The sequence below is a fragment of the Ahaetulla prasina genome, chromosome 8 (assembly GCF_028640845.1).
Source record: "Ahaetulla prasina isolate Xishuangbanna chromosome 8, ASM2864084v1, whole genome shotgun sequence".
Classification (NCBI taxonomy): Eukaryota; Metazoa; Chordata; class Lepidosauria; order Squamata; family Colubridae; genus Ahaetulla; species Ahaetulla prasina.
The window spans coordinates 66878450-66903004 of NC_080546.1; the positions used below are offsets into that span (position 1 = coordinate 66878450).

Below are 24555 nucleotides of genomic sequence, written 5' to 3' on the forward strand. Positions count from 1 at the left end.
CTTAAAGCTTTTTATCTTTCTATTTTACTATAGTATCATCAAAATAAAATCCCTAAGGGGTAGCAATGGAAGTATAATTGGTGGCCCACATTTTTTTCTTGACATCAACAGCAAATGGAAATTTGATGGTTGCCATAGTTTCACATCAGGGGCTTATCCAGGGGTGGAATTTAGCTGGTTCGGCCTGTTCAGTCAAACCAGTTGTTAACTTTGTGTGCAGTTGGCAAACTGGCTGATCGCATCACTGGCTGGGTCCACCCTTCCCTCCTCCCCTTCCAGGCACTCCTCGCTTTGGTCTCTCCTCAGGAGAGGCATTTTGGCATCTAACTATCCCCCTACCCCCTCCAAACAAGCGATGTCTATGCAGGCAAAACCCCAAGGCAGCTCTGACAAGGCACTTGGAGGGAGAGGCTGGAACTACTAAGCAGGCAGCCAAGCTAAGTGCCTGAAGGACCCCATCTGTCACCAGGAGTCCAGGTATCCCAGCGGGTAGTGAGCAAGGCCTCGGCTGGGCTCCCCAGGAGACAATGGGCTTTTCAGGGGGCCAATCTAATGCCCAGAGCTGGCTCTGCCCTAAGGAGGATGGGGGCATCCTTAGGGGGGCAAAGAGGGGCTCAGACTCAGTCCCTGTGCAGTGCCATGATCCACAAGCTGCTGCTGGCACTGCACAGCTATCTGGGTAGCCTCTTTGTGGGCAGAGGCCGGCAGGTGGCCACCCTTGTCCCTCCCCCCCAGCCACTCCTCACCTGGCCTGAGAAGGTAAGGCCAACAATGGAGGAGGGAGATCAGCTCAACCCCATCATACTCGGCCAAAAGGCCACCTGGGGGGGGGGATGACAAGGCAAGGTTTGGCCATCTTTTGGGCTGGGCTCTCCCACAACCTGATCAGGTGGGCAAGTGAGGGCTGGCTGGTGGAGTGGCGATATGCATGGCACAACCTCGCAACCCCGGCTACTCCCATCTACTGACAGCTGCAGCAGGAGAAGCCCAGCAGCTGCAGAGAGGTGGGGGCAAGATGCAGGCTGGGGAAGGGGGAAAAGCAGTGGTGGCTAAGCCTGGCTCGCCTTCCTCTCTGGCACTAGCCATGGAAGAAGGGCAGGGCAGGCAGGAATCGGGGTAATGGCCAAGTGGGAATCCCAAACCGCTGCCTAGCCCAGAACTGCCAGTGGGCAAAGTGGGGGCTGTGGGGCATGCCTGGCTTGAAGTTCACAGCCCTTTCTTTCTAAAACTGCCCAAAAGAGGGAGGGGAGGAAGCCCCCCTACCCAATCTATTTGTTAGATGCAGAGCGGGGGTGAAATGCTCCCGGTTCAGACCGAATTGGGAGATCTGGTTGCGATGGGGGTGGGTAGTTCGGAGAACCGGTAACAAAAATCTCTGCCCCCCCCTCCCCTGGCCATGCCCACCCAATCACCCAGTCCCCACTTGCCTACTTGGCAGCTTCCTGCTTCTTTCGGGCTCGCTCCTGCCTTGCTTCGGCTGCTTTAATCAATTGCATCAGCTACCAATTCAATCTGTCTGCCTGCAATCCATGTCATCGGTGAGCAACTCAATCTGCCTGCCTTGTCCCTTGAATTGGGTAAGTAACTGGGGGGGAGGGAGCTTTAAAAAAATAGTTAATTGGGGGTTTTTTAAGGCGGTGTTTTTTTTTTTAGACATAGCAATTTAAAGTTAAGGAAGTTTTAAATTTAGCTGCTTTTATCTAAAAATATAAATAAAATAAAATAATAAAATAAAATATTTGTGCAGCTTTCTGAGATTTTGTGTGTTTCTGTAGTATTTCACTCTAACTACACAAAGACACAAAATCTCACAAAGCTATATGTGGCATTTGTGTGTGTGTGTGTGTGTGTGTGAGTCAGTTGTGTTGTGTTGTGTTCTGTTGTGTGTGTGTGTAAAGTGTGAAAGTTGGTTTTTGAGCTTTTTGTGGCTGTGTGAGGTTCCTGCTTATTTCAGGGGCCATTTTGGGTGAAGTGCAGCTGCTTTTACATTGTGTGTGAGTCAGTTGTGTTGTGGTGTGTGGGTGCATGTAAAGTGTGAAAGTTGGTTTTTGAGCATTTTGTGGCTGTATGAGGTTCCTAATTGCTGCAGGGGCCATTTTGGGTGGACTACAGCTGCTTTTACACTGTGCATGAGTCAGTTGTGTTGTGTTGTGTTGTGTTGTGTGTGTGTAAAGTATGAAAGTTGGTTTTTGGTACCTCTTATTGTTTTGTGTACTTTATTATTTTTATTATTTACTGTTATTGGCCACGCCCACCTGGTCACCTGACCACGAAGCCATGCCCACCAATTAAGCCACACCCAGAGAACTGGTAGGGAAAATTTTTAGATTTCACCCCTGATGCAGAGCCCTTGCCAACTGGCCTTGCCTGCTGGCCTCTCCGGCATTTCCGCATTTAACTTTGAAATCTCCCGGGTGAGGGAATCCTGCCGCATCCAAGCCCGATGGTATCCCGAGTGATGATCCCAGCTGCCACTGCTGCCTCATGAGCCAGTCAGCCTACCCTGAGCCTGCTGGTCACTCCTGGTCAGTCCCTTAGGGACTGTGCGTCTCTCTCTGTCTCCTACCTCCCTGGATGAGCTGCGTGACACCACGGAAAGTGAGGTCCTACTGGATGGTTGCCTCACTCACGCACCTGTCATCATGCTCTCCTGACACAGGGAAGCAGTTGAAGTGGCTGCATGGTGACCTCTGGGAGCTGCAGTGGAGTGGCTGCTGGCCAGAGAGCAGCTCTGGAAGCAGGAGCCTGCAGCCCCAGCAGGCTGGCAGTGGAAAGACCTCGGTTTCTTCCCTCCCTGCTTTAGCAGGCTTAGAAAGTCTGCCAGGTTGAGGGAAAGTGCATATGTTACAGGATGCTGTAGACACCCCTTGCTCACCCCTTTGCTTGGCTTCCCTCCTCAGTGCTAACTCAATCGCTTGACCACTCCCTCCCCAGTCTAGCTTGATGCAGGCAGCAGCTCACGATTTCCCTTTGCAAGTCGGTGAAGCAATGCACCAGTGAGGGCTGGCTTTTTGCCTAGGTTTGTCCGGCTGTCAGGGGGAAAATGGATGGGGGCATGGAGAGGATGCACGGAAGCTGAAAACTGGGTGCGTGGAGGCTGAAAATGGGGCATGTGGAGGCGGCAATAGGTGACAGTGGCGATAGGCAGTAACAGCACCGATGGGTGGCGGTGATTCCCCCCGGCTGAGCACTGAGCAGAAACAAAAGCCCAGTGTGTGTGTGTGTGTGGCTGGCCCAACAGAAATGCCCCCACTGGCCAGTTGGGTGGAGAGGCCTGGCCTGGCTCTCACAGTGGGACACTGTTTGCCACCTCCAGATGCAAACTGCCACCTTTGAAATGCACCACATCTTTGAGGAAGCCGGGCAGCTGTTACATATGTAAACAGCAAATGAAGCCAGGGATGTAGTCTTCACTCAGGTCTGGTTTTAGCTGGACATTTACATGCCCACCGCTGATTGGTGGGTTCAAATGGGACCCGCTGTTGATTGGTGGATTCAAACGGAGGAAAAAGTAAAGCGTTGTCAGTGGCTGAATGGGTGGGACAGCTCCCTTTAAAAGGGAGCGCTGCTGGCTAAGCCTGGAGCAGAAGTCACTTACTTAAATAAAGAGCTAAAGTTACTGTCTGTCATCCTGCCTCTTCATTGCCTCCCATGATCTAACAGCAACGATGGCTGGGACCATGGTGGGGGGGCAGCAGAAGCATCAGGGCTGCTCTTCCCACAGCAAGCCAAGCCTGGAGGAGCACAGAGAGTTGTGGGCCGAGAGCTAGAGCATCAGAAGACACGCTCCCACATCACCCCAACACGTTTCCAGCACACACTCCTCTGTCTCGATGTGGGATTGAGTGGGGGTTGGAGGAAGGGAGCAGTGGGAAAGGTAGGGGGGCTTCTAGGAGAGAAGCCCGACTGGCTTTCTTTTTGGCATGGGGTGGGAGGAAGACCCAATAAAAATCCAATTTCCCCCAATAAATGGGGAAAATAAAGGCCCGGCGGTTCAGAGTCCAAAAGGGGGGGGGGTGTCTATTCATCGGAGGATCAGAGAGGAAATCAGTTGAAATCTCTGAGGCTATTCAGAGAAGGATCTGCCTGGGTCTCTTCTTCCCTCCAACTTAGGTTCCCTCCTCCCGGCTTTCTTCCCTAGCCTCGTTTTAAGGGGAGAGGGAAGCAAGGTGGGACAATAGTAGCTAAAAGTCTGTGAGGGGGATTAGGGGGTTAAAGACGGGTGTTCTGTTCCAAGTGTTAGCTTGCTCTTCACAGACAAACTCCACGCAAAACGGGAAATTCATGCAGATTACATTTATTCTTCAGGCATTCTTAATAACTTACAACACTGTTGCCATTCCTTTCCCAAGGACCTTGGGAAAGGAAAAAATAGGTGTGTGTATGTGTATGAGAGAGAGATAGCTTCAGCCACAAACAACAGCTGCTGTTATTTTTGCTGAGAGCTTCTAAGCTACACAGCATTCTTTAATAACTACTAAATACTAACAATAACAAACCATGTTATGAAGGATTAAGGGAAGGTGAAATCAGAAGAGGGGGGAAGGAAGGAAGGAAGGAATAAGGATGTGATGGCCCTTCAGAGGCTACTGCACTGCACTCCCATCATTCCTGAGTTGTGCTGTTAAAGGAAATCCAGTGCCACCAGGGAGAAGTCAAGTTTTGAAAGAGTGATTGAAATTCCTCACAAAGCCTCATTATTCAGGTTAAATTGCCATGTTGGTACTTTGTGGTGCAGTTTGGGCACTTGGTCCTTACAAGGTTCGCCATCACTGATCTTGGCCAGGGGTCTCCAAATTTGGCAGCTTTAAGACTTGTGGACTTCAACTCCACAAGTCATAAAGCTGCCAAGTTTGAAGACCTCTGATCTAAACTTTATTTATTAGTTTATTACTGTATATTAAACTTACTGTATTATTTGTATTAGACAAATTTAGTTTGCCATGTTTTTACATTCATTTATTGTTTTTGTCCCTGCTTTTAACTTTTCTTTTTGATTTTTATATAATTTTAGTTTTGTATTTTATGCTTTTAAATTCCTTGTATCCCATCCCTCTTATACTGGTCTTTAACCATAATAAAGGTTGCTTTGATTTGATGACAGCAGAAGGGCAACAGAAACTTCATGAAACCTGGAGCATTGGTAATTTTCTTCAATGTTCAGAATGTTGAAGAAATGTTATAGGGTTTCATGCTTGAGCAGGGGGGTAGACTAGAAGATCTCCTAAGGTCCGTTCCAACTCTGTTATTCTGAATGTTGAGAATTATGTTACATTACCTCTGTCAAGGTTCCAGAAAAACCTCCTCTGCATAAAAAAAACTCAGAAGCCATTGTCTTTCAGAGTTCTTTACTAGCATAAGGAAACTGGCACACGATGAGTGAAATTCCAAAACTGAAACTTCCGGATTCATTTCCCAGTTATACAAACCCCAAGAGTCCCACCCCCCTAACCCCTTTGCTGGTCACATGGTCCAACATTCTTCCACTTTATTTGAAACCTCTTCTTGCCACTCCTTCTGCAGATGTGAACACTATCTACAAAGGGCCGTGGATAGCTCAGGCTGTAAGGAGCCTGTTATTAGAACACAGTAGCCTGCAATTACTGCAGGTTCAAGCCCGGCCCAAGGTTGACTCAGCCTTCCATCCTTTATAAGGTAGGTAAAATGAGGACCCAGATTGTTGGGGGGGCAATAAGTTGACTTTGTAAATATACAATTAAAATGAGACTATTGCCTTATACACTGTAAGCCGCCCTGAGTCTTCGGAGAAGGGTGGGATATAAATGTAAATAAAAAAAAAAAATCCGACCTTGACCGCTTGAAGAATGTTACCATACCCCTCAACCCCCCTTCTTCCCCTCAGGGGAAAAATGTGACAGCATCTGGAAACCTAAGGCCTAGTATAGTTTCCAGGCCTGACAGGCATCCCCCCCTTGGAAAAGAAGCTATATCCTAGGAAAGAAAACAAAGAATTAATAAAGAAGAATGTCGGTGGTCCACACTTCCCTTCTACCCCCCTCTACCCCCTCCAAGAGGTTTTTTAGGTTTGTCAGGGAAAGTGTCGTGAAATTGTTTAATCAAATTATCCGCATTTACTTTCCAACTTTTGACCCAAGTAGATTCTGATAATGGATATCCCTTCCAGTGGACTAAACATTATAATTGACCTCTGTATAGTCTAGAGTCAAGGATTTTCTTGATCTCATAGTGGGTTTCACCTTGGATTATCAAAGGTGATGGGGGGATGGGAGGTAGAGGTCTAAGTCCAGATTGTCTAGCAGGTTTTAATAAGCTGCTATGGAATACCGGGTGTATTTTCCCCAATATTCGAGGGAGTTTGAGTTGGTCGGTAATGGGATTAATAATCTTTACAATGGGGAAAGGGCCCAAAAATTTTGGACCGAATTTTCTGCTTGGTATTCTCAACCTCAGGTACTTAGTAGATAAAAAGACTTTATCCCCAATGTGAAAAGGGGGTTGAAGGGAACGGTGTTTGTCAGCTTGGGCTTTGTATTTTTGAGCTGTTACAGCTAAGGCCTTTTTTGTATTTTCCCACCCTTTTTTCAACAAATTCATTCAGTCCGTTAGGGAAACGGAAGTGGGGGGTTGCATGGGGAGTTCAGGCATTGGAACGAAGTCCATGCCGGTGGTTATCTGAAAAGGAGTTAACCCCGTGCTGCTGTGTACAGCATTATTATATGCGACCTCTGCAAATGCTAACAAATCCGACCAGTTCTCTTGTTGGTAATTTACATAACACCGTATATATTGTTCCACCATTGACTTCGATTTCTCAGCCACACCATTGGTCTCAGGATGGAACCCAGAACTAAGTCCTTGAGACGACCCAATGGACTGTAGGAACTCTCTCCAGAACTTGGCTGTGAATTGAACACCCCTGTCGGATATTATCCTTTTAGGAACTCCATGTAGTCTGTAGATGTGTTTCATGAAGAGCTTTGCTAATTTTCTTGCCGATGGCAATCTGCTACACGCAGTGAAGTGGGCCTGTTTAGAGAACAAATCCACTACGGTCCATATCACCGTATTTCCCCCACTAGGTGGGAGTTCAACAATGAAATCCATGGCAATCTCCTCCCAGGGTCTGGCGGGTTCGGCCACGGGTTGTAGGAGTCCAGGGGGTTTCCAAGTGGAGAGTTTCCAAAAACCCAAAGTGACCTCCTAGGCGAGAGTCGTGGCTTCTCTGTAGTATAGCCAGCTGCATAACGACGGGTACATAAATCTTGGTTCCCTTCCAGGGTAGTCCATCCCTTAAGGTGAGGCCCGGCAAGTTCTCTTTAAACCAAGCATCGTCAGTGAGTGCTGATTTTAATTCCGCTAGTAGTTTATTTGGTGGGATGTTAGCACCACGGCGTGATTGCGGTCGAGTAAGTGCTTGGCTGGCTGGTTCGCTATCGGGAATCATCGCATGTACTACCTCTTCGCGTTGGCTGTCAAATTGCGGTTTCCTAGATAGGGCATCAGCCAGTAGAGTTTGGTCGCCAGGGATGTATTTGAGGGTGAAATGGAACCGTTTGAAAAACTGAGCCCATCGAACTTGTTTGGGAGAAAGTTTTCGAGGGTTTTATAAGTATTCAAGGTTTTTGTGGTCCGTCTACACCTTGAATGGTTCCTTCCCCCTGTCGTGTCCCACTCCTCCGCTGACGGTCGGGTCAGGGAAATCCGAATCAGGCTTGCCTCTGCAGCTCTGCCCAAAGTCCTAGCAAAGTCCTCAGAGCAGGCAGGAGACCAGAAAGTGAAGAGGAGGGGGCACCTCCCGGTCCCAGCCCTGGCTCCATGCCCAAGCAGGCTGCAGAGGAGGGAGCACCCCCCGGCCCCAGTCCTGGCTCCATGCCCAGGCAAACGGAGCAGCTAGACCCCTCCCCCTCCTCCACAGCATGTGAGCCTGAGGAAAGTTTACTTCCAACAGCTGATTGGAGTGACCCTCGCATCAGAAGATTGGATAGGCGGAGGCAACAGAAGGAAGGGAGGGGCAGGCCTTAATGAGTGCTGAGTCATGGAGCCACACCCCATGGCCTATATAAAGGATCTGCTTTCTGGCAGTCTCTGAGTCAGGCAAAGTCGAACTTATCTTGCTGAAGTCACTTACTGGTCTCCTGCCTGCTCTGAGGACTTTGCTAGGACTTTGGGCAGAGCTGCAGAGGCAAGCCTGATTCGGATTTCCCTGACCCGGCCGTCAGCGGAGGAGTGGGACACGACAGCGATACTGTGGGAGTGGTGTTGGGGCCAGGCAAGCTGAAGCCCGGTGTCCTAGTTTTCCACAACGGTAGCATTTAATTATTGTTGAAGATTGAAAGGTGGAAGGTGTGGTAGGTTTTAAGAGGGAAGGTCTTGTAGGTAGCCGCTGTGGAGTTATAGTTGTTGATTGGCTTTGGCGGGGGTTGAATTCTCTGTCCAGAGCTACGGACACGTTGTACCAGTCATTTAGTTGTTCTGGGATTCCTCTGGTGGAGCAGGCTTTTCTGGTTTTTTGATCGATTGCCTCTTTGAAATAGTGGAGGAGGATGCGGCCTGGCCAATGTCTAAGATTACCAGCGACCCTTCGAAAATCCCATACAAATTCTTTGGGAGGCTTGTTGCCTTGTTTCATCGTTTTTAAGGTGGTTTCACATTCTGCAATTAGGTCATCATCTTTAAACCGGTTGCAAAGCAATGCAATAAATCCGTGAACATTGTTTAATTCACGGGCACGTTCATTCTGTAGTTGAGCTATCCACTCTGAGGCTAGCCTGATGTTCATACCATCCGAGATGGCATTGATTAGGCTTTTTTCTGATGGGTATTGATGTCTATATTGTTCAACGTAAGCTTCAATTCTGCTGAGAAAGTAAGCCAGGTGGTGTGGATTCCCATCAAAGGTTGCTTTGAAAGCAGGAGGGGCTGGGTGAGGGGTTGGAGGTGGGTTTAGCTGGCCTGCTTGCGGTTGAAGAGGAATTTGTGGGATGGCTGTTGCTGATTGCTGTAAAAATGTCTGTGGTTGGGGGAGAGCTGAAGCCACCGTGGCTGGTTGCTGAGTTGTAAAGGGGGGTGGAATCCCCCCTGGCTGCTGAGAAGAAAGTCCTTGAAATGCTTCAGCTGGTGCGGCAAAACCCGGCCTGGGGCCCCCAGGAAAGAAAGGTGCTGAAGCCGCTGGTTGCCATTGGTATTGGATCCATCCTTGTCCAGGATAAAATGCCCAACCAGGAGGAATAGAAGCAGCAGGAGGTAGCATAGGCCTCGGCTGGCGGGAAAAGTCAATTGGGGGGGGTTGCGGTTCCCCCAAGTCCCTGGTGCTGCCTGAACTCCCTGCTGTGTGAAGAGGGGAAGGGAGGGCCTCCTGCATTCATTGGAATGGCTTCGAGCTTCAGTAATTTCCCCGTCTGCTGGGAGGGAAGATGAATTTAGGTGAGCTAAACTCAATGGCTCTCGAAGCGGGTGAGCTGAGCTTATACGAGGCCTCAGTTCCAAATGCTCAAAAGTTTCCAGGAGGTCCAATAGGGATTGGGATTTTAGGGGGTTTCTCAGGTCCCAATCCAGTGACTCTCCCGATTCTCCGGTTTTTACTGTCCTCCATTGAGATTGAGAAGAGGGAGGGGGCTCTCCATTCCGCCCCGGGGAAATGTTTTCTGCCAGGGATCTCACTTCTTGCAATTGATGGGGAAGGGTTTGGCCGGAGCGACAGCTTACCCATGAATCGGAGCCTTTAGGCTGTGCACCAAGCTGACGAGTAGGCTCCACCACTTCAGGCTTTTGAATCATATCTTCCGATGGGAAGTAGGTGATCTCGACCAAGTCTTCAGATTCCAGCCACTCTGCCCCTTCAAGGCTTTCAGCTTGCTGGCCTTCCATCTTCGCTGGGTCTTTGCACCGCTGTGGAGGTTGCGGAGGCTGGGGCCCAGCACCTCCCTAATGGGCCCCCTGAGCGGAGGAGAGGGTACCGTTAAGCCAAAGAAAGTTAGGAGTTTTGGAATAATGTCAAGGTTCCAGAAAAACCTCCTCTGCATAAAAAAAAACTCAGAAGCCATTGTCTTTCAGAGTTCTTTACTAGCATAAGGAAACTGGCACACGATGAGTGAAATTCCAAAACTGAAACTTCCGGATTCATTTCCCAGTTATACAAACCCCAAGTGTCCCACCCCCCCACCCCCTTTGCCGGTCACATGGTCCAACATTCTTCCACTTTATTCGAAACCTCTTCTTGCCACTCCTTCTGCAGATGTGAACACAATCTGACCTTGACTGCTTGAAGAATGTTACCATACCCCTCAACTCCCCTTCTTCTCCTCAGAGGAAAAATGTGGCAGCGTCTGGAAACCTAAGGCCTAGTATGGTTTCCAGGCCTGACAACCTCCCTCATTTAATAACTACCTCAGAAACCATTCACAAATACAACAGAAATAAAACATCATTCTCTGACCAACATGCACATAAAAAGCTAGATTTCATGTGCTTGACAACAATGCACACTGGAGTGAAAATAACATTGGGGTAGTTGTACCAAGAGCACTTTATCTGAATGATAACCAGAGACCTTCACAGCATTCTTATCAGCTATCTCTACACTATCCAAAATGAAATAAACTTCTCTTATTGCTTCCTTAATATGTATTTCTTCTAGGGAAAAACTCCTTTGAGACATATTTGAAGGGAAATTGGGGCACCCCTGGATCATTTTTGGTAGTAACTAAAAATCCATAGATAAAAGAATTAAGCGTGCCAGGCTTGAGTAAAATGGGAACTCCTCTTTTATTTTTATCTTTTAATTACAAGCACAATTACTGATCGTTAACACTCAAAATAGAAACCAGTTACATTTCACTCCTTCCTCGCCAATTTCTTTTGATTTTATGGAAGCTCTGATTTTCAGAGAGGTTGAGATTTGTTTTCCTTAACATACTAATTTAATATATGACTTTACCCTTTCCTTTGGCTCTTAATTTCCTTGGTAGTAGTCAAGAAAGGGGAAATTGGCACATCATCCAAAAGTGACCAACTTGAACTTTAAGTTTTTTGTTATCACTGATCAAAGCTTTACACAAATTTAAAATTAAAAACTACCACGGAAATCAAGAGCCAATTTTAAATTTGTGTGCTAACACGTGTCATACGCTAAAAAAAAATCCTTCTGGAAGTATTCACTGCCTCAATTTGAAACTCTCCAAATAATTTGGTTTTGTCAGCAAACATCACCCATCACTAGATAGCGTAAGTATGATTTTGATCTTATATTTCAGATTTCTGGGATTTGAAGAACAAGTGGCAGTTGGAATGCTCTTATGGTGTCGCTCTTTAAAGTGGCAAATTTTAGATGAATGAACAGGGATGTAGAAGCCAAGTGTAAAGTCGTTCCGACACGGGAACTGTTTTTCAAGTTGGGAGAATCCCAATCCTCCAGAGAAAACTCTCCTCCACCTGGGCAAGCCGCCTGGCCAAGGTCCCCCGCAGGACAAGGCGGCAACTTGCCTTTCTCTACTCGGCTTCCCAGCAACCCGGGAACGGAGGCCTGCGACCGCTGCCTGGGCTCCAAGCCGCACTTTTTCTTGTAGCTGGCGGCAATTGATTCCGGGCTCCACCTTTTCGGCGCCCCGCCCGTACGCTGGGGGCACAGGTAGAGGAGCTGGCAGTCGCGGCCGCCGACGCGCGCCGAGGCCAGAGTAGCCGTCGAACATGACCAGCTTAGTGCCCCTCGTCGCAGCGAGTAGCCAACGCGGGAGAAACGTGAGTAGCTAAGCGCGAGCTCTCGGGGAAAACGAGCCATCTTGTTCAGCAATCCACGTGGCTCGGCTGCACAGCGCAACCTGTGCGCGCCCGCTTCCTCGGAAGTGACCCTTCCAGGACTCGCTCCCAAGGAAGCCGCGCCCGACGGCATTCGCCTTTCCTCGAGAAAGAAGCCGAGAGCTTTGGCTTTGGCGACACAGTTGGAGTCTCCGGTGACAGGTGCCGCTCCCTCTTCCTCTTGACCCTCAGGCTCCCCGCCTTCCTCTTTAAGAGGCCGGAGTCTGTCAAGTGCTAGGAAGGAGAACAAGCTTGGTGCCCGCTCGAACTCCGGGACATACGCTTTCCTGCCCTTTCGGAATCGCGGGACCGATTCCCGTGAAAACGGGGAGGTACCGTGATAGCCGACCTGCCACCCGCGCACGCGGGGAGGGGGCTTACGGCTAACCGGCGCTCAGGGAACTGGATTTCTACCCTCAAGGCAGAAGCTGGGGGGGGAGGGGGGGGAAAGTAGTGGTACAATCCAATTTTTTTACTACCGGTTCTGTGGGCGTGGCTTGGTGGGCGTGGCTTGGTGGGCATTGCAGGGTAAGGATACTGCAAAATCTCAATTCCCTCCCCACTCCTGGGGGAAGGATATTGCAAAATCTATTCCCAGCCCATTCTGGGGCCAGCCAAAGGTGGTATTTGCCAATTCTCCGAACTACTCAAAATTTCCGCTACTGGTTGTCTGAACTGCTCAAAATTTCTGCTACTGGTTCTCCGAACTGCTCAAAATTTCCGCTACCAGTTCTCCAGAACCTGTCAGAATCTGCTGGATTTTACCCTTGGGGAGGAGGTTAAAAAGGGAGCAGAGAGAAGGGATGTTAGAGGGGTTAATGGAGGGTTAGAGAGGGAGCAGTAAAGTTCAGAGAAGTCTGGTACTGCAGCTGTTGGTTTCATAGCTAAAAATACTACCCAACCCACAGTATTGGACATCTCCAGGGAGATGATATGAGTTATTATTAGGTAGATGGAAAGGCGGAGAATGTAGCCCCGCAGAATATAGGTACTTACAACAAATCATTTAGTGACCATTCAAAGTTACAGTGGCACTGAAAAAAGTGACTTATGACCGTTTTACAACTCGTTGCAGCATCTTCATGGTCAAATGATCAAAATTCAGATGGTTGGCAACTAGTTCATATTTATGATGATTGTATGTCCTGGAAGGTCATGTAATAAGCTTTTGTGAACTTCTGAGCAAGCAAAGTCAACGGGGAATCCAGATTCACTTAACAATATTACTAACTTAACAAATGCAATGATTCACTTAACAACTGTGGCAAGAAAAGTCGTAAAATTGGGTAAACTCACTTTACAAATGTTTCACTTAACAACATAAATTTTGGGCTCAGTTGTGATCGTAACTCGAGGACTCCCTGTACTTCCTTATAGTATTCTGTCTGCATTTTTCAGGGCACTGGTGGAAGCCTGTGGCTTGCATCCCAGCCTGAATGTCAGTCTGCCCTGACATGGGCATCACTTCTCTTGTTTAACAACAGAAATGTTGGGCCCAATTGTGATTGTAAGTCGAGAAATATCTGTAGTTAGACTAGAAAGTATTTCCCAGATCTGTTTTTGTATCCAGTGCTATTTTGTATCCTTTGATGGCAAAAGCCCTCATACTGGAAAAGAAATTGGGTGCTGTATGAGCTGTGGTGGCGTAGTGGTTAGAGTGCAGTATTGCGGGCTATTTCTGCCGGCTGCCTGCAATTTGGCAGTTCAAATCTCACCAGGCTCAAGGTTAACTCAGCCTTCCATCCTTCTGAGGTTGTTAAAATGAGGACCCAAATTGTTGGGGGCAATATGCTGACTCTGTAAGCCACTTAGACAGGGCTGTAGAGCACTGTAAAGTGGTATATAAGTGCTATTGCCATTGTTGTCAAAATGGGCTGGGGATCTAAACAGGTGGTCTAAACAGCTCCATTTACTAATTACAGATTCTCCCTAGGTTCATTCAATCAATTTTTCAGCTTAAAACTTTGGTACTACAGGTAAGTGAAATTAAAGAGTCTTGAGTTAAGAGAGATCTGGTTCAGAGCTAAATACAATAATAATATGGCCTTTGCTTAAATGATCCAAAAGAGGAGAGGCCAAGAAAACTTATTGTTCCGCTTTTTGTGAAGCTTTTCTGACCAGGACATTTCTCCTTCGGCTTTGTTGAATTGTCTACAGCATTTTCCATTGCATCAAAATGTAGCTGATATGCAACTCAGTCTTGCCCTCAACTGTTAGAAGGTCAAGGGCTGAATGAGGCCATAAAATACTTAAATTAGGTAAGAGAGAAATATGTCTTCTTGGGCAAGACTTGGGTAGGATTGTACTCTCCTTGAAAAACCTTGTTTCTTATTTGAGGAGCCTGAGTTTTCAACTTTGAAGAGAGGGAAACATGCAAAAAGATGTAGCTTTGATAAATTGGGCACCTACATTTCTGGAAGCTGCCAATACTTAAGTTTTCACACCCAACCTACAGTAGCTGTTTTACTAGTTTGTTTTTGGGCTCAGTTTATATGCTGATAAATGGTATTTGTTTACTTGCTTATTCCTCTTACTGTCATAGACTAAATTGCTATATTATCATATAGCAATCTAGTCTATGACAGTAAGAGGAATAAGCAAGGAATATGGCATAGAACAGTGATGGCTAACCTCTTCCGGACTGAGTGTGCAAAGCGTGCATGCCCCAAACCCCCAAAATGCAATGTGTGTGCGGCCCTTGCACATGCACCCTACCTCTGCACATGCACGTGCAACCCCTGTGCATGCGTCCTGCCCATGAATGCATATGTGCGCCACGCATGTATGTGTGCCCCACGCACATCCCATGCATGCATGCCCATCCTACACATGCACGCCCCCTGCATGACCCCTGTCCCCCTGCGTATGTGCTCATGCCCCCCATATGCCCTCTGTGCATACACAGTCGAGACCCAAAGACCAGCTAGCTGGCAGGAGGCGCATGCACATGTATGGCAGAGCTAAACTGGGGCGCCAGCTCACGTGCTCACGGGCATAGAACATAGGGATTTTTCATATTTTTCTGTTTTTCCAACATGCAGTCTTTGCCAAATTCATATTCAGTAGTCTTTATTACAGGTAAGCATTTTTGCCTGGGCTTGTTGACTAAAAGATGGAATAATCCTAAGGAAACTGGGGTAGAATACCTTACTAGGATTCATATCCAAAATAAAAGTGTGCATGTGTATCAGGAAAACAGTGCACCCTTCCCTATAAACCTCATTATTGTTAGGAGAAAATACTCTATCTTCTGTTTATATGAATATCCAATGGGTAATAATCAAATAATCATCCGATGTCAAGGATGACTTCAGGCTTACTGTAGAATATGGCAATTCATTATTTTTTGTAATTGTAATTGTAAATGGGTAATTTAAGAAGTTTACTCTGTTCTGTTTTTGTTTTAATGAGACCCATTACTGTACACAGGGTTCTATAATTGCTCTAGATTTTGATTATACTAGGAGATAGTGACACTTGTTCATGCTATCTAGAAGTGAGGGGGTTTGTACATTGGACATTAGATTGTGTGGAGGCTGGCCAAAATTATTAAAAAATGAATTGTTACAAGTTGGTCCACTTGCTGGAAACTTTTTTCCTTAAGAATTAAAAAAACTAAGAGAATGGTTCTCTGGAAATGATTAAGAAAAATGTTATAGAGAAGTCACTCATGAAATGAATCAACAGCATATTTCAGGAATTCTGATTCTGACTCATATTTCAACTTTTCCCATATCTTGCCCCCCAAGTACAACTCCAAGAATTTTCAGCCACCCATCATGGACAACACCTGAACTGATTTTTGGGGGGAATTGTAGACTTAGACTACGGGTATTAAACTTGCCACGTCATATTGCTGTCACGTGATGTTTCACGACATTTTCTCCATTCACAGAACTAGGGTGGGTGTGTCATATGCTTGACGCATCCGGCCCGCGGGCCACCATTTGATACCCCTGACTTAGACCATCAGCAGTTCTTCAAGCTGGAGAAGCTGGAGAAAGCTGGCATAAAGAGATTGGAATAGATAGATTGCTCGATTTCTTAGCTACCTCCTAAGGAATTGTTCTATTTTAGTTCCCTAATTAAATACATTTTCATGTAAATTCCTTAAGAAAGACAATTTCTCTCTGATTTTGGTTTAGAAAAATAAGATTTTCCAATCTGTATTTCTGCAAGTAGTGTTTACTTGTAATTTTTGTTGTTTCTCTGTACTCTAATAGTATTTTCTTTTCATTTCAGGACTGGTCTGTTAGTCTTATAACAGCATCTTTGGCTGGAGCCTTCGGATCCTCCTTCCTCTATGGTTACAATCTCTCTGTGGTGAATGCTCCGACAGTGGTGAGAAAATGATTTTTTAAAGTCTAAAATCAGTTTGGTGCAGTGATGGGATGTAGTAAGAGAAAGTTTTTGCAGCATTGGTCTACACTTGTCCTGTGTTCCTTGTTTCTTTGTCCAGCTGTAAATTGGCTCTTTCTCAGCAGAAGAGCAATGAAGATGTTTTCAGGCAGTGGTGGGATTCAAATAATTTAACAACCAGTTTGCCCAGGTCAGGTTGGCCTTCATGGGAGGCATGGTCCATCCTTGTCTTCCAGCTCAGCCACACATGTGGGATGAGCTTCCTGTGATGGCTGACTTGGCCAAACCGGTTGTTAAATTACACCCACCCAGCTAGCGAAGTGGATCCTGGGCGCTGCGCTGCAATGGAGAAATTGCATGAGGGAAGGAGGAGGAGCAGGGAGAAGAAAGAAGGAACGCAGCCTCCTCCTTCCCTTGTGCGAGCTGCTCCATTGCCCATTTCTCCATTGCAGTGCAGCACAGTGCCACGGAGCTTGCCCCACCCACAACCACCCAGATGCCCTCACTTCTCTCAAGAAAGGTGGTGAAAGAAAGAGGATTCCATCACGTAGTGAATAGAATAGAATAGAATAGAATAGAATAGAATAGAATAGAATAGAATAGAATAGAATAGAATAGAATAGAATTTTATTGGCCAAGTGTGATTGGACACACAAGGAATTTGTTTTGGTGCATATGCTCTCAGTGTATATAAAAGAAAAGAAAAAGAAAAAAAAGAAAAAGAAAAAGAAAATACCTTCATCAAAGGTACAACATTTACAACACAAATGATGGTCATAGGTTGCAATTTAACCCTTAATGATAGCAACAAAAAGTTACAGTCATACAGTCATAAATGGAAAGAGATTGGTGATGAAAACGATGAGAAGATTAATAGTAGTGTAGATTTAGTAAATAGTTTGACATTGTTGAGGGAATTATTTGTTTAGCAGAGTGATGGCCTTTGGGAAAAAATTGTTCTTGTGTCTAGTTGTTCTGGTGTGCAATATGTGTGCAATATGCAATATTCACAATGTGTGAATGCTGTAATTAAATCATGGCTTCCTAAGATGCCATCTCTGTCACTGGATAAAGTGAGGAGGGCAACTCAAGGCAACTCCAGCCCCAACAAAGTGAAAGAAGAAGAAACAAGTGAGAACCGACTGAATCCCACTACTGTTTTCAGGCAACCTGATTAGATTGTCTGGAATTATGATTATATAATTTCAAAAGGATTTTTTATTAATTGTTAATTTTTATCTACACTTAATATATTATTGGCAGTCATTATCTTTTTAAGTGAAATCATACTATCTTGAAGTAATTAATATATCTCACAATTGGTACTTTTTTATTTCCCCTTTTTAAATTTAATAAAGAACAAGAGGGAATCTATTCCTTCAGTGGAAGCACTATTCTTGTATTTCTGATTTTACTTTTCCTTGCTTGCTTAATTTGCATAAGACTGCATATTAACATCCATCCAGGTTATCCTTGTTTTTGTACAGGTAGTCCTGGAATTATTACAGTTCGCTTAGCAACAGTTCAAAGTTATGTCTCCCCCCCCAGTACTTTTTTTTTAATTTCTTTTTGTCACAACAGTATACACAAACAATTGTCATCGATAAAACAACATATCTTGAAGAAAATATATATATATATAAGTAAGTAAAAAAAAAATATGCATCAACTATATTAATTTGATACAATGAAGGGAACAATAGGACAGGAACGGTAGGCACTTTTGTGCTCTTATGCACGCCCCTTATAGTCCTCTTAGGAATGGGGTGAGGTCAATAGTAGACAGTTTTTGGTTGAAGATTTTGGGATTTTGAGTAGAGACTATGGAGTCAGGTAATGAGTTTCAAGCATTAACAACTCTGTTACAGAAGTCATATTTTCTGCAATCAAGTTTGAAGCGGTTGACATTTAGCTTGAATCTATTTTTTGCTCTTGTAATATTGCGATTGAAGCTGAAGTAGTCTTTTATAGGAAGGATATTGCAATAGATGATTTTGTGTGTTAAACACAGGTCATGTACTTGTGACACAGACCCGAAGTTACAAAGGTTGCAGCACGATGGCAGTCATTCACCCTTATGACTGACCACAGAGACCACAGAGACATTGCAATATTCCCCTTGCCTATTTCCACCCCAGGTACCTAACAGACACTGGTCATGCAATGCTAGCTGTTTCCCATCCCATTACAAATTGATTGCTCACTTACCTTTTGATGATCCAGAGTTCCAGAACAGGCTGACCACTCCTTCTCTCTCCCCAAGTGAGCTGTCTCTTCTCCAGCATCTCTGCTGTGGGGTTTGTGCGGCAGCATGGTGTGGAGGGGAGACAAGTACACTCTGCTCAGCTTGGCTGACTTACCAATGCTGCTTCTGCAGGATACCTGATCGCTTCTTTTTTTGCAAAGGGATGTAAGGCTTCAAGCAGTGCGAGATTGTTTCCCCTGAAACCTTCTATCCCTTTGCAAAAGCTTTTGGCACAGAGTAAAGAAACCTTTGGGGCATGGTCTCATGGTCCTTCAGGCTTCTTTTCTCCATTCCAAAAGCTTTTGCAGAGGGACGGAAGTTTTCAAGCAGTGTGAGATCACTTCCCCGAAGCCTTCCATCCAATTGCAAAAGCTTTTAGCATAGAGAAGAGAAGCCTTTGGGGGCTTAGTGTTGTAGTCCTTCAGACTCACCGAGACTGCCCGGCACTCCAAGAGTGAATTAGGTGTCCTTGCACAGACAGCTCAGTGAATCAGCCAAGCTGAGCAGGGCAGGCTCCTCCTGCTCTGCCTCTGCTTTCACTGCTTTACTTTTGGAGTGCCCTGAGCAGACAAAGAAACCATGGCAGAGAGGCTGGAGGGGACAGCTCTCTTCATCATCGAGATCTTTGAAAGGTAAGTGACCTGTTGGGGCAGGATGGGGGAGGAGAAAGCATGAGATATCTAAGAGGGTTGTGGGAGCCTTGGGTAGTCAGTAGCACTAGACACCCCCCCCCCCATGGTCTTCCCCACCCTGAGATATCTCATGTGCACTTAACATCCTGTGCATTTGATTAGCGAATGCAATGGGTAAAGCAGGGAAGGATCACATTCATTTAACATGACCCAATTAATGAATGCTCAGGTTACGAATGTAATTGGCTGGGTCTATTAGATTTGTAACTCTAGGATTACCTCTACCTGTTAACGTTTTGGAAATAGAAGTCCATAAAGTGTGATGTGGTCAGTAAGCTTTACACATGATTGTAGCTGTAACAATAAATATTAGTGGGACAGGGAAATTAAGTTCCATGTGTTTCATCCTTTTTATAGATGAGCCATGGTGGCACAGTGGTTAGAGTGCAGTACTGCAGGCTACTTCTGCTGACTGCCAGCTGCCTGCAATTTGGCAGTTGAAATCTCACCAGGCTCAAGGTTGACTCAGCTTTCCATCCTTCTGAGGTGGGTAAAATGAGGACCCAAATTGTTGGGGGCAATATGCTGACTCTGTAAACCACTTGGAGAGCACTGTAAAGTACTGTGAAGTGGTATATAAGTCTAAGTGCTATTGCTATTTATAGATACACTGAGTCCACACTTTGGCTATGAATACTGTAGCTGTTTCGATGGGAAGACACAAGCTTTATTCATTTGTAGGTGCTTTGCTTGAAATTCCTTGGCTTCACCAGCTTCTCATTCTTTAAAGCTGAAATCTTTCTCCACCTAAGTGCTAGTTAGTTGACTAGATACCTTATATATTTAAAATTAGGGAGATGCTTAGAAATACCAGGTATACAGATTATCTGAAAGTCAAGACAGTGTATAAAATTAACTAGCGGCAATTTCCTTAAACAGCCTGTGGCTACAGCAGTGTCCTCAGAACATCTTTTGCAACCTTCTGACAATAAAGTCAATAGGAAAGCCAGAATCACTTAACAACTGTATTACTAACTGCAGTGTAGTGATTCTGGCAACCACGGCAAGAAATATTGTAAAAAGGGGGAAGACTGGCTTAACAACTGTCTTGCTTAGTAATAGAAATGTTGGGCTCAACTGTGGTTGTATAATAACAACTACCTATATAACAACTGTCGTCTAAAGAGGTTAATGTAGCATCACCGATCATGGATAGTTCCATTATCATTTGGACTTGTAAACAGGCATAAAAGAAAAGCTGACATAAACTCTTACTCTTATCATTATTAACAAAGCAATATTACTTAAATATACTATTATGGCCTCAGTTTGGTATTAAGCTTAGACTTAGATTTGAGCTATCTGAGCAAATTAAGTTCACATCTAATAATTATGACTTTTTATAAAAGGCCTATTAGACAAATGTTTCTTAAAGTATAGTCCAAGACTCTTCAGGAAATCAAAATTATTTGCCAGATATTGAAGATATTTGTAAAAATTGAAAACGGCTCGTTATTTTTCTTTGTTAAAAATATAGGGTTTTTATTTATGTTAACATCTAATGGGTTTATAATATGATTGATTCAGTAAATATTTTACAAATGTGTCCATTTTAATTTTTAATATGGCAAATATCAACAAATATAACCCATAAAACAAAAGTCCTTTTGGGGTCCTCCATCATTTTTAAAAACAGGAAGGGGTCATGAGAACAAAAGTTAAGAAAGTTGTCTTAGACTGAAAAGAAAGAGGTCACTAAACCTCAGAAGGCTGAGGAAAAAAGTTCTGATATTTGTCAGTGTCATAGTTATCTATAAATTGACCACCTTGAAAGGTTCATTGCAACTGTATTTTGCAGAGCCCAAGTTGCTGTGCTGAGTCCAGGTGTAAGACAGTTGTATGCAAACACAATATGGCCAAAAAATTACTACAGAGTATACAATGACCAAAGGAGAAATGAACCTTTGTTAAATAGTTATTTCAGTAGTGTTCCAATATTGTTGATGGTCATTCATGATAGTGCAAGTTGTTATTTTTCACTGGAACATTAAATTAGTCACGGTGAAATTGTGTTTATCTTGCACCTTTGACCCCATTACTTTGCACTTTGGTCACTGATGAAATCCATTACATGCTTCAGCAATTGATCTAGTAAACACTGACAGGACATTTTATTCAAATGTGACTTCAGAAATGACTTCTTCTGAAGGAAAAGCATTTGTGTGTGTTGTGCTTGATGAGTGTAAACCAGTCCCTAAATGGTAATTGACCTATTGTGTCAATTATTTTCCCCCCTCAAATAACAAAAAGGTAGTTAAATTCTTTAATTTGGAAATGAACTATGGAAAATATAGATAGTCCTCGTCTTATGACCATAACTGAGCCCGATGTTTCCATTGCTAAGTAAAACAGTTGTTAAATGAGTTTGGCCCCATTTTATAAATTTTTTATCACAATTGTTGAGTAAAATCACTGCAGTTGTTAATTTAGTAGCACAGTTGTTAAGTGAATTTGGTTTCCCTGTTGACCTTGGTTGTCAGAAGGTCACAAAAGGTGATCACATGATCCCAGGAAACTGCAACCATCATAAATAATGAGCCAGTTGCCAAGGTCTGCATTTTGATCACGTGACCATGGGGATGCTGCAATGGTTTTAAGTGCAAAAAATGGTCATAAGACACATTTTTCAGTGCTGTTGTAATTTTAGATAGTCACTAAAAGAATCATTGTAAGCTGAGAATTACTTGTACATTCATTGCAAATGAAAAAAGAACATCTAAAAATTTACCACTTCCAAGGGAAGTTAAATGCTGAGTTTTCAGTGACATAATAAATACATGTTAAAGAGAAGAGGGAGAAAAACAGGTTTATCTAAAATGTTGGAATTTTCTGAAATGTGAAAAACAATTGAGATTCCAACTATTTTTTTAAAGTCTGCAATGCAAGCACCACCTGTTCAAATTGCAGGATTCATGAGAGAATCTCAAATCTTGGTGACTTTAAAGGGGCCTCTGTGAATCAACGAAAGCAGGCTATGTAATCGTGGCACACTGAAAAAGAAAAGTAGGAATGGAAATGAGAAAATTGAAAGACTACTCCCACAGCCTTTCTTAATTTCTTAGAAATTCTGTTTTTCTGGAACAAAAGGAAGAATTGACATTTTTTTTTCCTCAGAACTTTTGGAGGAATTTTATTTATGTAATTTTATCCCATTTTTTTAATATTAAAAGCATTCAGAGTGGATTTACTTGTTTAGAAAATATTGTTTTAAAACACCTTTAGGAGCACAAAGGAATTTTCCATTTCTGAAATCAATCTTGGCATCCAGTTGTGATATTCGCATCCAGTTTGATCTTCCCAGGTGGAGCAAGTAAATAAATTGCAGGGGAGGTGTTGAAGGCAAAAAAACATATCACTTCCACTCTGGTCTAAAATTACTGCTTTGCTCATTGGCTTCTGTCTTTCCCAATAGTATTTGATGTGTTTCCTTGTCTTCAGCTTGATTGAATCAATTAATTATCTCTAACTCTTACCTCATATTCTTTTACTGCTACAACATAATCTAACTTGGATGGAGCTTGTGGCAAATTCAATTTCTTTCTTCCTTTATAGCAGGGGTATCAAACTTGCAGCCCATGGCCTAGAAGTGTCACGTGCTGACCCCGCTCACACCTGGTTTAGCGAAGGGGAAAAAAGTCCCAATATGTTACATGACGATGCCGTGACACCGCAAGTTTGACACCCCTGCTTTATAGCACTTAACATTTATGGCACTTCTTGGGCTCTGGGTTTTAGGAAGCACTGGACATGACATATGCCTGCTTATCTCTCACTCTGGCTGGTTGAATGTGCTCCAGTGATGCAAATCTTAAGCTGTTCGGGCAGTTCCTTACTGATAGAAGCCTCTCTGGAGCTGTTTTGAGATGTCATACTGTAGCAGAGGTTAACTTGCTCTGTTTATTCCAGGCCTCTGCAAAGCTAAATTCATGGCTGTGTCAACTGTCCAATTAGTGAACCCAGAATAAGGAAACAGTCTTTGGAGAATTGAATTCCCAAAAGTAAAACTTTATTGTATACACCATGTTGGTACTGAAGAAACAAAACCAGTCTGATATCCCGTGCAGATGCTCACCCTGTTAAACAATACTTTCTTCTCCTCCCCACCCCAGTTGATAACATTGTCCAATTATGAGAGTGTCTTTTGTTTCAAGAACCTACAGTGGTGATCTGGCTGGCTCCATGCTCTCACAATCTCTGCATACATTCTCCACATTCCATTTCCATCCCACCAGTTCATTGGCAACTTGAAAAGCATTAGATTTGAAAGAAGCAAAGGGGTTCAATCTTGACAGTCTGACAATCATGTAGCAATAAACAATTTTGTAGTTGGATTTTCTTAAGTATGTTTTTAGTAATGATAGATTAACTACATTCCATCTGGAATCTGAGTACAGTCATACCTTGGCACTCGACTACTTCAAAACTCCTCAAATTCGTATTTGACGTGTTTAAAGCAGAAATCTTGTCCAGGTGCTCATCTTCCTGCTGGTAGTCAACATGCAAGGAAGAACTTGCTGATGTCAGCTGCCTTGTGACTTGCTATTTCTTCCAGCTGAAATGATAAATCACATGATTTTCTCGCTACTTGTCAGTTTTGGTATTCAGCATGTCTTTCAGAACGGATTACTGACGAGGACCAAGGTGCCACTGTATAATTAATGATAAAAGAGTTTGCATGCTTACCTGCATTATTTCTGGAGCACTTTTAGAGAGTATGTTTTCCATGACAAGGATTGTAGTTGAGGTTTTGTTCAACTCAAGATTGTGTACATAATACTTCTGCTGCTATTTTCTCTGCAATAATGACCATGAGAAAACTGGGAAGGAGGGTGCAAGTACTACTCAGGAATCTTTGAAGACTTTTTGTCTGTAGTCTCTACAAATGTTGTAATGATCATACAGAAGTGAAGACAGAACCTACTGCCCCTCTGCCCTCTCCCCTGATGACTAATGGAGTGGGGGCAGGCTTGCTTCTCTATACAAACAGGAAACCAATAGCAACCTTTAAACTTTAAAAAAAAACAACCAAGGGGGGGTTTCCATCCCACATGTTCCACAAAGCTCTGTGTCAGTAGGCAAGTTGGTGTAAAATGCACATCCAATTTTAAAAGAAGACTCCTTATGGTGGAATTATTAAGTATTGAAATAATTTGGTTTTATTTTTTAAAAAAATATGTTAATTTATATTTGTCTACACTGATAAGAATTAATTAATTAATTATGTATTTATTGGGATTGCTTGTAGTTTATTAAGAAGTTTTATAATGAAACCTGGGAAAGAAGATATAACCAGTCAATCACTGAACAGTCACTTACCTTGCTGTGGACTTTATCTGTCTCCATTTTTGCTATTGGTGGACTTCTGGGTGCATTAATTGTTACTCCAGCTGTCAAGTATTTTGGTCGGTAAGCATTATATTAAAAACAATATTATGCATATTTTTCTTTTCCTCTAGCTGATAATATTTTTGCCCCTGCATTTAA

The 24555-nt window shown here is 44.0% G+C and overlaps 1 protein-coding gene across 3 annotated transcripts in view; it reads left to right on the top strand.

Annotated features, from left to right (window-relative positions):
- Positions 1 to 24555, top strand: part of SLC2A9 (solute carrier family 2 member 9) — a 129956-nt gene that overhangs the window by 22701 nt on the left and 82700 nt on the right. For 2 of the 3 annotated variants that reach the window (XM_058191988.1, XM_058191989.1), the window contains 2 exons: positions 16018 to 16116; positions 24317 to 24477. In XM_058191988.1, the coding sequence (XP_058047971.1) occupies positions 16018 to 16116; positions 24317 to 24477 (260 nt within the window). Of the gene's footprint in view, positions 1 to 11268; positions 11719 to 16017; positions 16117 to 24316; positions 24478 to 24555 lie in introns of those variants that run through there. The other variant, XM_058191990.1, reaches the window with a different exon arrangement.